This window comes from Procambarus clarkii, chromosome 43, assembly GCF_040958095.1.
Source record: "Procambarus clarkii isolate CNS0578487 chromosome 43, FALCON_Pclarkii_2.0, whole genome shotgun sequence".
NCBI classification, from domain to species: Eukaryota; Metazoa; Arthropoda; class Malacostraca; order Decapoda; family Cambaridae; genus Procambarus; species Procambarus clarkii.
In genome coordinates this window covers 9,201,379-9,215,529 of record NC_091192.1, presented here as the reverse complement: position 1 = coordinate 9,215,529, position 14,151 = coordinate 9,201,379, and the positions used below count along the sequence as shown (strand labels likewise).

The 14,151-nt window shown below is 41.8% G+C and overlaps 1 protein-coding gene across 1 annotated transcript in view; it reads right to left on the bottom strand.

The window, feature by feature from the left end:
* LOC123755724 (RING finger protein 17) overlaps positions 1 to 14,151 on the bottom strand; it is a 928,112-nt gene that overhangs the window by 909,852 nt on the left and 4,109 nt on the right. Inside the window, exon 2 of the mRNA XM_045738465.2 lies at positions 8,595 to 8,704. Within this exon, the coding sequence (XP_045594421.2) occupies positions 8,595 to 8,704 (110 nt within the window). The remainder of the gene's footprint in view (positions 1 to 8,594; positions 8,705 to 14,151) is intronic.

Here is a 14,151-nt window from a genome sequence, read left to right as displayed (position 1 = left end):
AATGAACACGCACACTATATTATGGCAGTAAAACATCTGTACTGTTCGAAGACACTGTGTTACGTGCATGACACTTGTGTACACATATGCTGCACATATTTACTATGTATCATGCTAATTGAAGTATATATACAATCTATTTACACACTATACACTGTCACACACTATATACATTCACCATCAACACACTCAGAACACCGCGAGTGTGAGCAGCCACACCCAGCCAGTCTCCCTCACTCCAACATCTTACTCGCCAACATTCCTCCTCCCACCATACTGTTATTGTTCTTATTACCCTAATTACACATGTTATATATACCTATCTACATGTTTTATTTACCAGAACTATGTAAGTAAGCCATTATTGTGTCCAAACAGTACAGTTGCCACCATACACTGCATGAAAAATCACACAGCAGATGACGCTACGATTACTACGTAACCTCCCTCGCCAAAATAGCTCCTCTCAACATTCTCCTGTTGCTGTTATTACACTATATATATACACTGTATATACACATTTACATATGTGTTGCCCATAGTGAACCACTAAGCTAGTATGGTGAGCAAAACAAGAGTGGTTGCCACTCACTCACAATGAGGATACCTCAATTCTCGCCCTCCCTCCCTCACCAAAATTCCTCCTTCCACAATACTACGCACAATGCTAATTATAACCACATTCCTGCTATTATCACAATCCTGGTCACTAATTCCTGTAAATGAATAATTGACCACACGTTTATTTTGAAAAGGAACCTAAGAAATCATTTGAAGATTCCTAGATGGACGAAATAATGCTGTGGTGCTGTGGCTAGCGCTGTGAACATCGTGAACAGCATTGAATCACTGATATTTGAACATTGTACCCAGTCATTATCACACTCAGGCTCTTCTATAACACTATCATAGCTAAATAATACAAGTTATATATATATTTTGACATTATTAGGCGATGCTGTGGTCACACACTGAACAGCAGTGCTGTGCGCTCATGCTGCGAGCGCCAGCCGTGGTTGCTCACACACTACTGAGGCTCCCACACCCGGGAATGTGGACCACGATTTTTTTTAAAGATGGAGTCTGTTTACAAGAGCCCTGAGGAAGCTGATGTGAACCCCATGTAGCCGCGGGAGTTTTGAATGGAACGTGAAAAATACAAATACCCGGAGGTGCATTATACAAACCAGATGTGAGCCTGCAGGCGCGTTGCGCAGTTTAAGGGTTAAAGAGAAAAAAAAATTTTTTTTTTTTTTTTTTGTTGCGCCTGTGGGTGTTAATTCCATTTCGACCCCTAGTGGCCCGAGGACAGAGAAAATACAAAATTATCTTTCGCAAACAAACTTATCTGGTTGGAACACTTGAAGAGGTGAGGAATGCAAAAAATTGTAATTATTTTCAATGCACTAACATGGCAATGATTATTGGGATGAAGGGATACCATGAGTAGTTCTCCTGTAACTGCACATGGGGAATTACACACACACCGGGCACTGGTGGCTGTGTGGATAGCACGCTGGACCCACGTGATCCTGTGGCCCGGGTTCGATTCCCGACACCAGCGATAAACGATGGGCAGAGTGTCTTTCATCCTGATGCCCCTGTTACCTAGCAGTAAATAGGTACCTGGGAGTTAGTCAGCTGTCATGGGCTGCTTCCTGGATTGTGTAATTACCTAAGTGTAGTTACAGGATGAGAGCTACGCTCGTGTGTGTGTGTATGAGTTGTGGAGGAGAAAAAAAAAATAGTAGTTAGTAACAGTTGATTGAAAGTTGAGAAGCGGGCCGAAAGAGCAGAGTTCAACCCCCGCAAGCACAACTAGGTGAATACACACTTATCTTAAGAAGCACATCATCAAACTGGAAAAGGTGCAAAGACATGCTACTAAGTGGCTCCCAGAACTGAAGGACAAGAGTTACGAGGAGAGGTTAGAGGCATTAAATATGCCAAAACTAGAAGACAGAAGAAAAAGGGGTGATATGATCACTACATACAAAATAGTAACAGGAATTGATAAAGTCGATAGGGAAGACTTCCCGAAACCTGGAACTTCAAAAACAAGAGGTCATAGATTTAAACTAACTAAACAAAGATGCTAAAGAAATATAAGAAAATTCACTTTCGCAAACAGAGTGGTAGACGGTTGGAACAAGTTAAATAAGAAGGTGGTGGAGGCCAAAACCGTCAGTAGTTTCAAAGCGTTATATTACAAATAGTGCTGGGAAGACGGGACACCACGAGTGTAGCTCTCATCCTGTAACTACACTTAGGTAATTATATAAACACACAAGGTGGAATGTTGAATACAAGATATTCATGTATCAACACGTCAAATAGGCCACAAGAATGTGGGAAAGGGATGTTCCGTCAGTACTGGATCTAATATTCACCAGGAAACAAGAAGAGATATTTGACATTCAGTACCTTCCTTCCTTCCTTGGGAAAGAGTGATCACGTCCTGTTAGACATTACATATGCTTTTAAGATATCATCTAGAAGAAAATTGAAACATTGAAACAGTTGATAAAACTTAAACCTATATTGTTTGCTGATGATACTACCCTCATCTATTCAGACCCGTACTCATCTATTCAGACACGTACACTAAATAATGTTGTGAATAATGAATTAAAAAAAGTCCACTTATGGATGACAACTAACAAACACTAAACATAGAAAAGACCTACTACATCTTATTTGGAAACAAATCATCGAATGCAATTCAGCTACAGATAGACAACATTAACAACAGATAATGTTGACATTATCAACATTAACAAGTTTTAGTCTAAGTTTTTTTTTTCCCCACCTTACCTTGCCTGAAACGCTATGCGTACTAGTGGCTTAAGGTATTGTATATACTACCTCTATCTTTAAATCAAACAATGTTTGTACTGTAACTCTGCAACTTTGTATGTACTTTTCCTAAATAAATTCTTATTATTATTATCATTAATAAAAATGATAGAAAGTTTCTTGGCCTATTCCTAGACAAGAGACTCAACTTCAGCACCCACATTCAACACATAACTAAGAAAGTCTCTAAAACAGTTGGTATACTCTCCAAGATATTATGTTCCTAACTCTGCTCTCATCTCACTACAGGCATACCTCAGAATGCGAGTTTAATCCGTTCCTGGAGACGCCTCGCCTTCCAAAAACTCGCATTCCGAAGTTAATTTCCCCATAAGAAATAAAGGGAAATGAATTAATCCGTTCCTGACTACCCCAAAAACCCCACATCAAACTAAATTTTTATACCTAATTTACCTAATTCATCTAAATAAACCTACAAAACTATGTTCCAGTTATTACTTACCTTACTGTCGAGTGCTGTAGGCGTATGGAAGATGGTGAGGAGGGGGGAGGAGGAGAGGAGTTACTGTTTGGAAGGGGAGTCCCCTTCCATAATCACATCAGGCAGTGAGGACCTTTCTGGTGTGCTCTCCCTGGGACGTTTAACCTGAGTGCCACTAGGTCCTGGTTGAGGCTCACTGCTCGATTTCTTCACCAAATATTTGTCCATGGAAGCTTGCTTTTCCCTTCTTCGCAAGCTCTCTCTGTAGTAAGGCATCACATTGTCATTGAAAAGATTAAGACAACGGCCTACTACAGCTTTGTCTGGGTGAGTCTGTTCAATAGTTGTTTGAATCTCTTCCCACATCTGACACACCTTCTTAATTACTGCAGAAGGGACATTCGCTGGTGCTGTTGCCACCACCTCCTCCTCCACTGCAGAATCATTCGCTGCTGTGTTGGCTTGCTGTTCCTGTTGAAGGGCTAGGAGTTCTTCGGTGGTCAGTTCTTCGTTGTGTTCTTCCACCAACTCCTCCACATCATCACCATCCAATTCCAAGCCCATTTTCTGGCCTAGACTAACAATTTCCTCAACAATAGGCGCATCATTTATAGGCTCAAACCCCTCAAAGTCTAGTTCTCTCACACCTTCAGGTCACAATTTTCTCCAGCCAGAGATCAGGGTTCTTTGAGTCACTTCTTGCCAGGCTTTGTCAACGAGTTTTAAAGCACTAAAAATGTTAAAATGCTCTCTCCAGAACTCTTTGAGGGTGAGGTTTGTGGCTTCAGTCACTTCAAAACATTTCCGGAAAAGTGCCCTTTCATACAGTTTCTTAAAATTCGCTATGATTTTCTGGTCCATAGGCTGAATTAGAGGAGTGGTGTTAGGAGGAAGGAATTTAACTGTGAGGAATTTATTGTATTGAGGCATCAAATCATCTTCCAAGCCTGGAGGATGAGCAGGAGCATTGTCAAGGAGAAGCACGGCTCTGAGTGGCAATTGTTTCTCCTGCAGATATTTTTCTATGGCAGGGCACAGCACTTCATTCACCCACTCCGAAAAAATAAGCCTAGTCACCCATGCTTTTTTATTAGACTTCCACATCACAGACAAACGGGTTTTCTGCACATTATACTGTTTGAAAACCCTTGGATTTTCAGAATGATACACTAGCAAGGGTTTAATTTTTAAATCGCCACTCGCATTTGAACACAGCACAAGCGTAAACCTATCTTTCATAGGCTTGTGTCCAGGCAAGGATTTTTCCTCCTTGGTAATGTATGTCCTCTTAGGCATTCTTTTCCAAAACAGTCCTGTTTCGTCACAATTAAACACTTGTTGCGGTAGGTATCCCTCAGCCTGTGCAAACTCTTTAAATTCGTCAATAAATCGTCCAGCGGCTGGTTTGTCTGAGCTGGCTGCCTCCCCATGCCTTGTAACACTATGGATACCACTTCTCTTTCTAAATTTTTCAAACCAGCCCCTGCTTACCTTAAACTCTTTCTTATCTGCATCACTCGTTGCAGGGGTCTTCTTTAGAAGGTCTTCGTGCAACACCCTGGCTTTCTCAGAAATAATGGCCTCCGAAACACTATCACCCCTCAACTCCTTGTCGTGTATCCAAATTAATAACAACTTTTCCACTTCTTCAAGTATTTGTGGTCTTTGTGTCGTTAATGTTCTTACTCCTTTTGCCACATTAGCACTCATAATCTTATTTTTCTTCTTAAGTATAGTGCATATTGTTGATGTCGCTTTGTTGTACTGCCTACAAAGATCAACAACACGTGTACCGTTCTCATGCTTTCGAATGATCTCTTGTTTCTCCTCTATTGTCATCCTCACATGAGCTTTCTGGCCTTTATCCTTACCACTGGCTTTCTTGGGACTCATGTTGAGATATATAATAACAAATTGTATAGACAAATCACCAAAAATCCAACAAAACACTGAAAATTCACGACAAGAATTGATGTGGGGGTAGTCACTGCGCGCGAGACAATGGTGAACTGAGGGGCAGCGGGGCAGAGGGGCGACGATCGCCGAACGACCACGCGTTAGGTCGGCTGTACGCGTATCAACAAACTCGCGTTCAAACTCGACTCCCGAAGTAACCATCGCCTTCCGAGACAAATTTTTGGAGTAAATACACCTCGCCTTCCGAAAATCTCGCATACAGGGACAATCGCATTCCGAGGTACCACTGTATATTATGCACTAATCTATCCCTATCTTAATTATGGTATCTGTGCATGGGGGTCTACCACTGCAAACCACCTCAAGCCCATCATCACCCAGCAAAAATCTGCTATCAGAATAACAACACATTCTGCTTTCAGACAACACTCAGCTCCCTTGTTTAAATCCCTTAACATGCTAAATATTAACTCCCTCCACACATTCTCTTGTGTCAACTACATTTACAAAACCTTGTTCTTAGATGCAAACCATGCTCTGAAACTCTCCCTGGACAGATGCAATAGGGCCCATTATCACCACACCAGAAATAAATCTCTCTTTGATATCCCCAGGGTCAAACTTAATCTGTGTACACACACTATGCAAATTGAGGGGCCTAGTCTATGGAACTCACTCCCTAGTGAATTGAAAAGCTGTCAAACTTTTGCCTCATTCAAAAACAAAACCAAAAAGTACCTAATTTCATCTTCGTAGTTTCCTACACTGAGCTTTAAATTTGCTCTGTATCTAGTGTTACCCAATCTCCCAATCTTTATGAACTTAATCCAAACAACTTTATCATTGTGTTCATTGCTGTCTTCTTTTATGTGCTAGCCATATGCTGTATTGTGCCTACCAATTTTTGTTAAACTACCATTCAAAGTCATTGCAATCATTCTGAGCTACCTATGTGCTTTAATATCCCTACAATTTTCTCTCATCTTTTATTTTTTCTTTCTATGTAACTTATCATTTTTATAAATTTTGCTAGTATTTACCTACTTAAAATTTTCTTAGATTAAGGACCTGCCTAAAACACTGCGCATATTTGTGGCTTTACAAGAATGAAATTACTATGTATCCTCACAATCCCAATGTACCTTCTTGTATATATATATATAAATAAATAAATAAATAAATAAATAAAACTCGATTTCAAGAGAGGTCACTCTAGGGAACTTCAAAAAAATTTTAATGAGTGTAATTGGACAGACTTGTTGCTAGGCAGGGAAGTAAATGAAATGTATGCCAAATTTTGCAAAATATACAATGAAGGCACACAAACATTCATACCAAAACAGAGATGCAGGGCCAGAAAATAGGATTGGTCCAACAGGAATTGCAAGAGGGTCAGACCCCAAAAGACACAAAAATGGAATCAATACAGGAAGAGGTCAAACCCCCAAACATACCAACGATACAAAGATGCGAGAAACAACTACACAGCAGTAAGGAGAGAGGCAAAGAAATTTTGAAAAAGGTATAGCGGATAAATGTAAAACAGAACGGCCTATTCTACAAATTCATAAACAACAAATTGCAGGTAAAGGATAATATCCAGAGGTTGAATATAGGAAACAGATTCACGGAAAATGAAAAAGAAATGTGTGAAACATTAAACGAAAAGTTCCAAAGTGTGTTTGTACAAAATGAAATCTTCAGAGAACCAGACACAATAAGAATTCCAGAGAACAACAGAGCATATAGAGGTGTCTAGAGATGAAGTGGAAAATATGCTAAAGGAGCTAAGTAAGAACAAAGCAGTTGGCCCAGATGGAGTTTCACCATGGGTTCTGAGAGAATGTGCATCTGAGCTCAGCATTCCACTTCACCTGATCTTCCAGGCATCCCTGTGTACAGGAGTCATAGCTGATGTGTGGAAAAAGGCTAACATAGTTCCAATCTACGAAAGTGGCAGCAGGGAAGACCCCCTCAATTATAAACCTATATTATTGACAAGTGTAATAGTGAAAATATTGGAAAAAATAATAAAAACTGAATGGTGTAGAACACCTGGAGAGAAATAATATATCAGACAGTATGGTTTTCGATCTGGAAGATCACGTGTATCGAATTTACTCAGTTTCTATGATTGAGCCATAGAGATTTTACGGGAAAGAAATGGTTGGGTTGACTGCATCAATCTGGACCTAAAAAAGGCTTTCGACAAAGTTCCACATAAGAGGTTGTTCTGGAAACTGGAAAATATTGGAGGGGTGACAGGTAAGCTTCTAACATGGATGAAAAATTTTCTGACATAGAAAAATGAGGGCGGTAATCAGAGGCAATGTATCGGACTGGAGAAATGTCACTAGTGGAGTACCACAGGGTTCAGTTCTTGCACCGGTGATATTCATTGCCTACATAAATGAACTACCAGTTGGTATACAGAATTATATGAACATGTTTGCTGATGATGCCAAGATAATAGGAAGGATAAGAAACTTAGATGATTGTCATGCCCTTCAAGACCTGGACAAAATAAGTATATGGAGCACCACATGGCAAATGGAATTTGATGTGAATTAATGCTATGTTATGGAATGTGGAATAGAAGAACATAGACCCCATACAACCTATAAATTATGTGAGAAATCTTTATAGAATTCTGATAAAGGTAGATCTAGGGGTGGTTCTAGATAGAAAACTATCACCTGAGGACCACATAAAGAATATTGTGCGAGGAGCCTATACCATGCTTTCTAACTTCAGAATTGCTTTGAAATACATGGATGGCAATATACTAAAATTGTTCACGACTTTTGTTAGGCCAAAGTTAGAATATGCAGCAGTTGTCTGGTGCCCATATCTTAAAGAGGCACATCAACAACTGGAAAAGGTGCAAAGACCCGCTGCTAAGTGGCTCCCAGAACTGAAGGGCAAGAGCTACGAGGAGAGGTTAGACATTAAATATGCCAAAACTAGAAGACTGTAGAAAAAGAGGTGATATGATCACTGCATACAAAATAGTAACAGGAATTGATAAAATCGATAGGGAAGATTTCCCGAGACCTGGAACTTCAAGAACAAGAGGTCATAGATTTTAACTAAACAAAAGATGCTGAAGAAATATAAGAAAATTTACTTTCGCAAACAGAGTGGTAGACGGTTGGAACAAGTTAGGTGAGAAGGTGGTAGAGGCCAAGACCGTCAGTAGTTTCAAAGCGTTATATGACAGTGTGCTGGGAAGACGGGACACCACGAGCGTAGCTCTCATCCTGTAACTACACTTAGGTAATTACACACACAAGTAATATTATATTATATTGTACTTCATAGATCAAAAATACTATCCGTAAAATAAATAATTTAAATACTGTATAACATTACCACTTACCTTTTTGCATATAGTACAGACACATGGTGATTTTCCAGCACATCCTTCACACAGAGAATGACCACAGGTTAAGAGCACCGGCAAGTGCCTGTACACGTCATGCTTACCATCTGTCAATTAATGGAAAAAAGTTACCAAAATGTATACATGTATTCATCAATATTTCAACTAACTAGTAAATTTTAAAGAATATTGAAGCAGGATTTACAAGTTAGGTAGAAAAACTTTATAATATTAATAATAATATTAATAATAATAATAATAATAATAAATAATAATAATTTATTCACAGGGTACAAAAACTAAATAAATGTTTATTCATGTAAAAGTACATACATACATGATGAGTTAAAAAAAATGTTGGATTTCTATATAGAGCCAGTACATACTATGCCTAAAGCCACTAATACGCACAGCGTTTCGGGCATGATGTGTGAAAAAAAAACCGGCATTGAATGTAATGAAACTCCATTTTCTGGGCGAGACCCGAAGGCTCCTCGGAGGTATACCGGGCTGATGTGTATATATTAGACCATGGCAACAGTCAATCGAAGGAGTTCTAAGCCTACCAGGGACCAGAGCCAGAACCTGGCTCCCTCAAGAGAGGCACGAGGAGCAATGGCCTAAAGACACCCCCGTGTAATTGGAAGCAGTGTTTCTCTGCCATCTACCAGGTCAGGCACCCAGAAAGGTAGGAATTCCAAAACGAACTACTGCTGGTCAAAAATTGCAAACCAAAAGCCAAACTAGCAAACATTATGTTGATAGAGTTCTCTCTCAGAGTACCTGTTGCACCTCTGCTTTTCAACGGGGGTATTCTGCACATCCTGCCATGTCTTCTTGTCTCATGTGATGTTATTTGTGTGTGCAGGTTTGGGACCAGCCCCTCTTAATATTTTCTACGTGTAAATTATTATGTATCTCTCCCGCCTGCGCTCAAGAGAATACAGATTTAGGCTCTTTAGTCGGTCCCAATAGTTTAGATGTTTTACCGAGTGGATTCTAGCAGTAAAGGATCTCTGCACGCTCTCCAGGTCAGCAATTTCTCCAGCTTTGAAAGGGGCTGTCATTGTGCAGCAGTACTCCACTCTAGAGAGCACAAGCGTTTTGAAAAGTATCATCGGTATAGCATCGCTAGTGTGAAAAGTTCTTGTTATCCAACCTGTCATTTTTCTTGCAGTTGTGACGGCTACTTTATTGTGTTCTTTAAAGGTAAGGTCTTCCGACATGAGTACACCCAGATCCTTTACACTGCCTTTTCGTTCTATGTTATGATTTGCCTGAGTTTTGTACGTGGTTTCCGTTTTTAATTTTCATTTTTACCATAGCGCATGAGCTGGAACTTATCTTCGTTAAACACCATATTATTTTCTGTAGCCCATAGAAAGACCTGATCTACATCTGACTGGAGGTTTGCCGTGTCCTCTATGCTGCCTACTCTCATGAAGATCCTAGTGTCATCTGCAAAGGATGATACAGTGCTATAGGTTGTGTTCTTGTCTATGTCCGATATGAGGATGAGAAAAAGTACTGGAGCAACCACAGTACCCTGGGGGACTGAGCTCTTCACAGATGATGGGCTGGATTTTATTTTGTTGACTATTACACATTGGGTTCTGTTGGTCAGGAAATTGTAGATCCATCTGCCTATTTTTCCGGTAATTCCTTTTGAACGCATTTTATGTGCAATAACACCATGGTCACATTTATCAAAAGCTTTTGCAAAATCTGTGTAAATTACATCAGCGTTTTGTTTGTCTTCCATAGCATCTAATGCCATATCATAGTGGTCCAGCAACTGCGACAGGCAAGAGCGCCCTGTTCTGAAACCATGTTGTCCGGGGTTATGGAGATGCTGTGATTCCATGTATTTTGTGATCTTGCTACTTAGCGCACTCTCAAAAATTTTTGTGATGTGCGATGTTAGTGCTATCGGTCTGTAATTTTTTGCCTCTGCCTTATTTCCTCCTTTATGAAGGGAGGGAGGGAGGGATGCCAGGGAACCTCCGGGTCTCATCGAGAAAGTGGCATTTCATTACATTCAACGCTGGTTTTCTGTGGAGAGCCCCTTCGGCATCCCGGAGCTACCTAACCAAAGTTTAGAAGAAAAGGGACTCATCTGGGAGGCGGTCATCACTCGCTCCTCAACTCAAAGTCGAGACAAATGGCTGCAACCTGTGACCCAAGGCTATACACGCCTGAGAAGGACTAGGAACATTAACAAGGTAACGTGCAGCCAGGACCCTGTTTGACCTCAAAAAGTCTCGTGCCCAAAAGATAGGCCAGGACATATTGCCAAAACAGCAGCCGAACGCCGAACTTACGAACGGCGTGAACATGGGGATAGACTGCAGGCTGGCTGGACCGAATAATCCTGTGGACAACCTGGGAGACCCGCTCCCTGGAATAGGAAAGAAGGAAAATTGGGTCAGCCCAAAGCGCGTCATCTGTCACAGCGGCCATGGTACGCAAATAACGGCTAAGAGCAACAGACACAAAACATGATGCACCCCCTGCCGAATCAACCAAGCATCAATAACAAAAGGACCCCTTCGGAAAGCAGTTTTCGCCTCCTTCGCCAGAAAAGGAGACGGCTGCAAACGAAGAAAAGACCACCAGGACCGAAAGAGCAGAAACCACTGCCCCAGAGGAGAACATGAAACTCTCCGACCTGACGCCCAGAGGCCAATGCCAACAAGAGCCATAGAAAAACGGTCCTGAACCAATGGGGCCACCACAAACCGAGGAGAAGGGAAAAAAAAGCACCTGATGCAACGACTAGGAAGACTCGGGCGGCGCATGAGCAGGCCGGAGGTGAAACAACACCCAAGAAAGCTTGCGGAATGTAGCAGAAGTGACATCCACCCCAAATGAAAGCTGCAGCGGCTCCTCCAGCGCCGCCTAAATGAGGCAACAGTACTTGGCATAAGATGACGGTCCTGAAACAACCAACAACCAAGAGAGAGGGGACAAAACAACCCGACCAGAAATTGAAAAAACCTACGAAGAAACAAAGTGCCAAAAGGACCGCCAGGAAATTTCATACTGCCATTGAGACGAAACTCGCAGGTGGGACACCAACTAAGCCACCTGGTCACCATACAAGTGGTGATAAATCCGCATCAAAAAGACCAGACACGAAAAGCAGAGAAGATCGAACCAGCCACGTACCTGAATGGACCAATCTGCTGAAAAAGGCAGAGCCGCGGGAAGATCCTCAGGTTCGGACATCAAGCAAGAAGCGCCTGAAACCCGGGCTGGGCCGGCCACCAAAGAGCCAACAGGACTACTCGTCCCTGTTAAGTCTCTCCAAGCGAGCCAGGACCCGGAGCAACAACCGAACCAGTGGGAAGAGGTACAGGTAACCCCCAACACGACCAATCCAGCTGAAAGTCATCAACCCCAGCAGCCTCGCAGTCTGGGAAGGGCACCACATACAGTGAAAGACGCCTCGACCACGTCGATGCGAAGAGGTCCACCTCTAGGTACCCATATGTCCGGCAGAGCCAACTGAATGAGTGTGTCGACCGTACATTCCATGAATAGGGGAATGAACCATGTCACGGTAAAGTCTCTAGAAAGAGATTCAGCCTGCTCCATTATCACCTATTCTACTCATTCATGTCTTATTTAATTAAGAACTGCAGCAAAGAACAACAACAACTACTACTACTACTACTTCCAGACGTCTAGACAATACCACCACCCATCTTACACCTGGGTAATCTTGAGGTTATCTTGAGATGATTTCGGGGCTTTTTAGTGTCCCCGCTGCCCGGTCCTCGACCAGGCCTCCACCCCCAGGAAGCAGCCTGTGACAGCTGACTAACACCCAGGTACCTATTTTACTGCTAGGTAACAGGGGCATAGGGTGAAAGAAACTCTGCCCAATGTTTCTCGCCGGCGCCTGGGATCGAACCCAGGACCACAGGATCACAAGTCCAGCGTGCTGTCCGCTCGGCCAACCGGCTCCCGGGTCGCTGGGAGCTCACACCATCGGCCAAACAAGCAGTTTAAGAGCCGGTTAATAATTACCGAAGCCATCAGCGCCATCTACCCAGCCGTCATTCTGTATAAATAGGGCTGGCTAGCCCAATACGAGTTAGATCACTCCTGCATGCTCAACTGAATAGACCTGTTAACACATCTCTGTGTGGTACCGGATTTAGTCAGCCTAGCTCACAGTATTCTGCACCATATTTTATTTTGCACCTTAACGTAACATAACTGATTGTCTGTTTATCTTGTTTAATTTGCACTTTGTATAAAGCCAAGTTTAATAAATTTATTTTGTAATTTGTTTAAAGTAAAATTTCTATCAAAGTAAAGTATTTTTAGATGTTTTTTCCCTCTGCTTTATCCTACAGTTTACCTCACTGTGAAGGTAACTTGCAGTTTACCTTTTTTTTTTTTACTATTTTATGTGATTGGCATTCCATCTGCTAGCGACTGCATGAACACCTACTTTTCCCGTCACATAATTGGGGGCCCTGTCCTAGGAGCTTCACTCAGGTAATGCTTCTAGACCCTTCACTTAAAGTTGTGGTAACTGTACTTGGCTTTATTACAAATTTAATTTTTCCAGATCTCTTATTCCTTGAATAATTTTAATGGTGCTTCATACTGTTTGCTTTCCAGATGTAGCATTATATGATTATTGGATGACTTTGGATTACGTGGTATCTTGTGGCCACAGTCATACTCGTGATTGGTCGTTAATAATCTTTGCTATATCCTGTGTTTCCACCTTATTCTCATCCCTACAGGAGAGTTCTCATTCAGACAGATCCCCCCCCCTTTGGTACCCTGGTACTTTGGTCTGTCTTCGGGTCAAGTACACCCACATCTTTGCAACCCGAACGTAGGAGGATATAGAGGGCCAAAGTTCCTCTCGCATGGGAAAGTCAGTGGTAAGGCTCAACATACGAAAACCCATGTAACGATGACCATAAAGCAGAAACAAGAAATCATTCGTAAATATGAAGATGGTGTGCGGGTTGTTGAACTAGCTAGGCAGTACAACAAATCTCGGTCAACGATATCCACCATATTGGCTAAGAAAAAGGACATTATGAGTGCTAAAGTGGCAAAAGGCGTATCAATAATCACGAAACATAGAACACAAACACTTGAGGATGTTGAACAGTTGTTATTAATTTTGATACACAGCAAAGAGTTAGCGGGTGATTAGAGTTTCGGAGGCCATCATTTGTGAAAAAGCAAGAAAATTGCACGAAGACCTTTTAAAGAAAACCCCTGAAACGAGTGATGCAAATGCGAAAGAGTTTAAGGCGAGCAGGGGGATGGTTTGAGAAATTTAGAAAAAGTGGCATTCATAGTGTTCTGAGGGTTGTGTGTTGTGAGCTGGTGGAGGAACACGGCGAAGAACTGACTACCGAAGAACTTCACAAGAAGCAGCAACAAGACAGAGCTGAGGAAATTTCTTCAGGGGGGGAGGAGGAGACAGTACAGAATGTCCCTTCCTCATTAATTAAGAAAATGTGTGCAGCATGGGAAGAATTGCAAACTTGCTGAAACGACTCACCCAAATCACGGT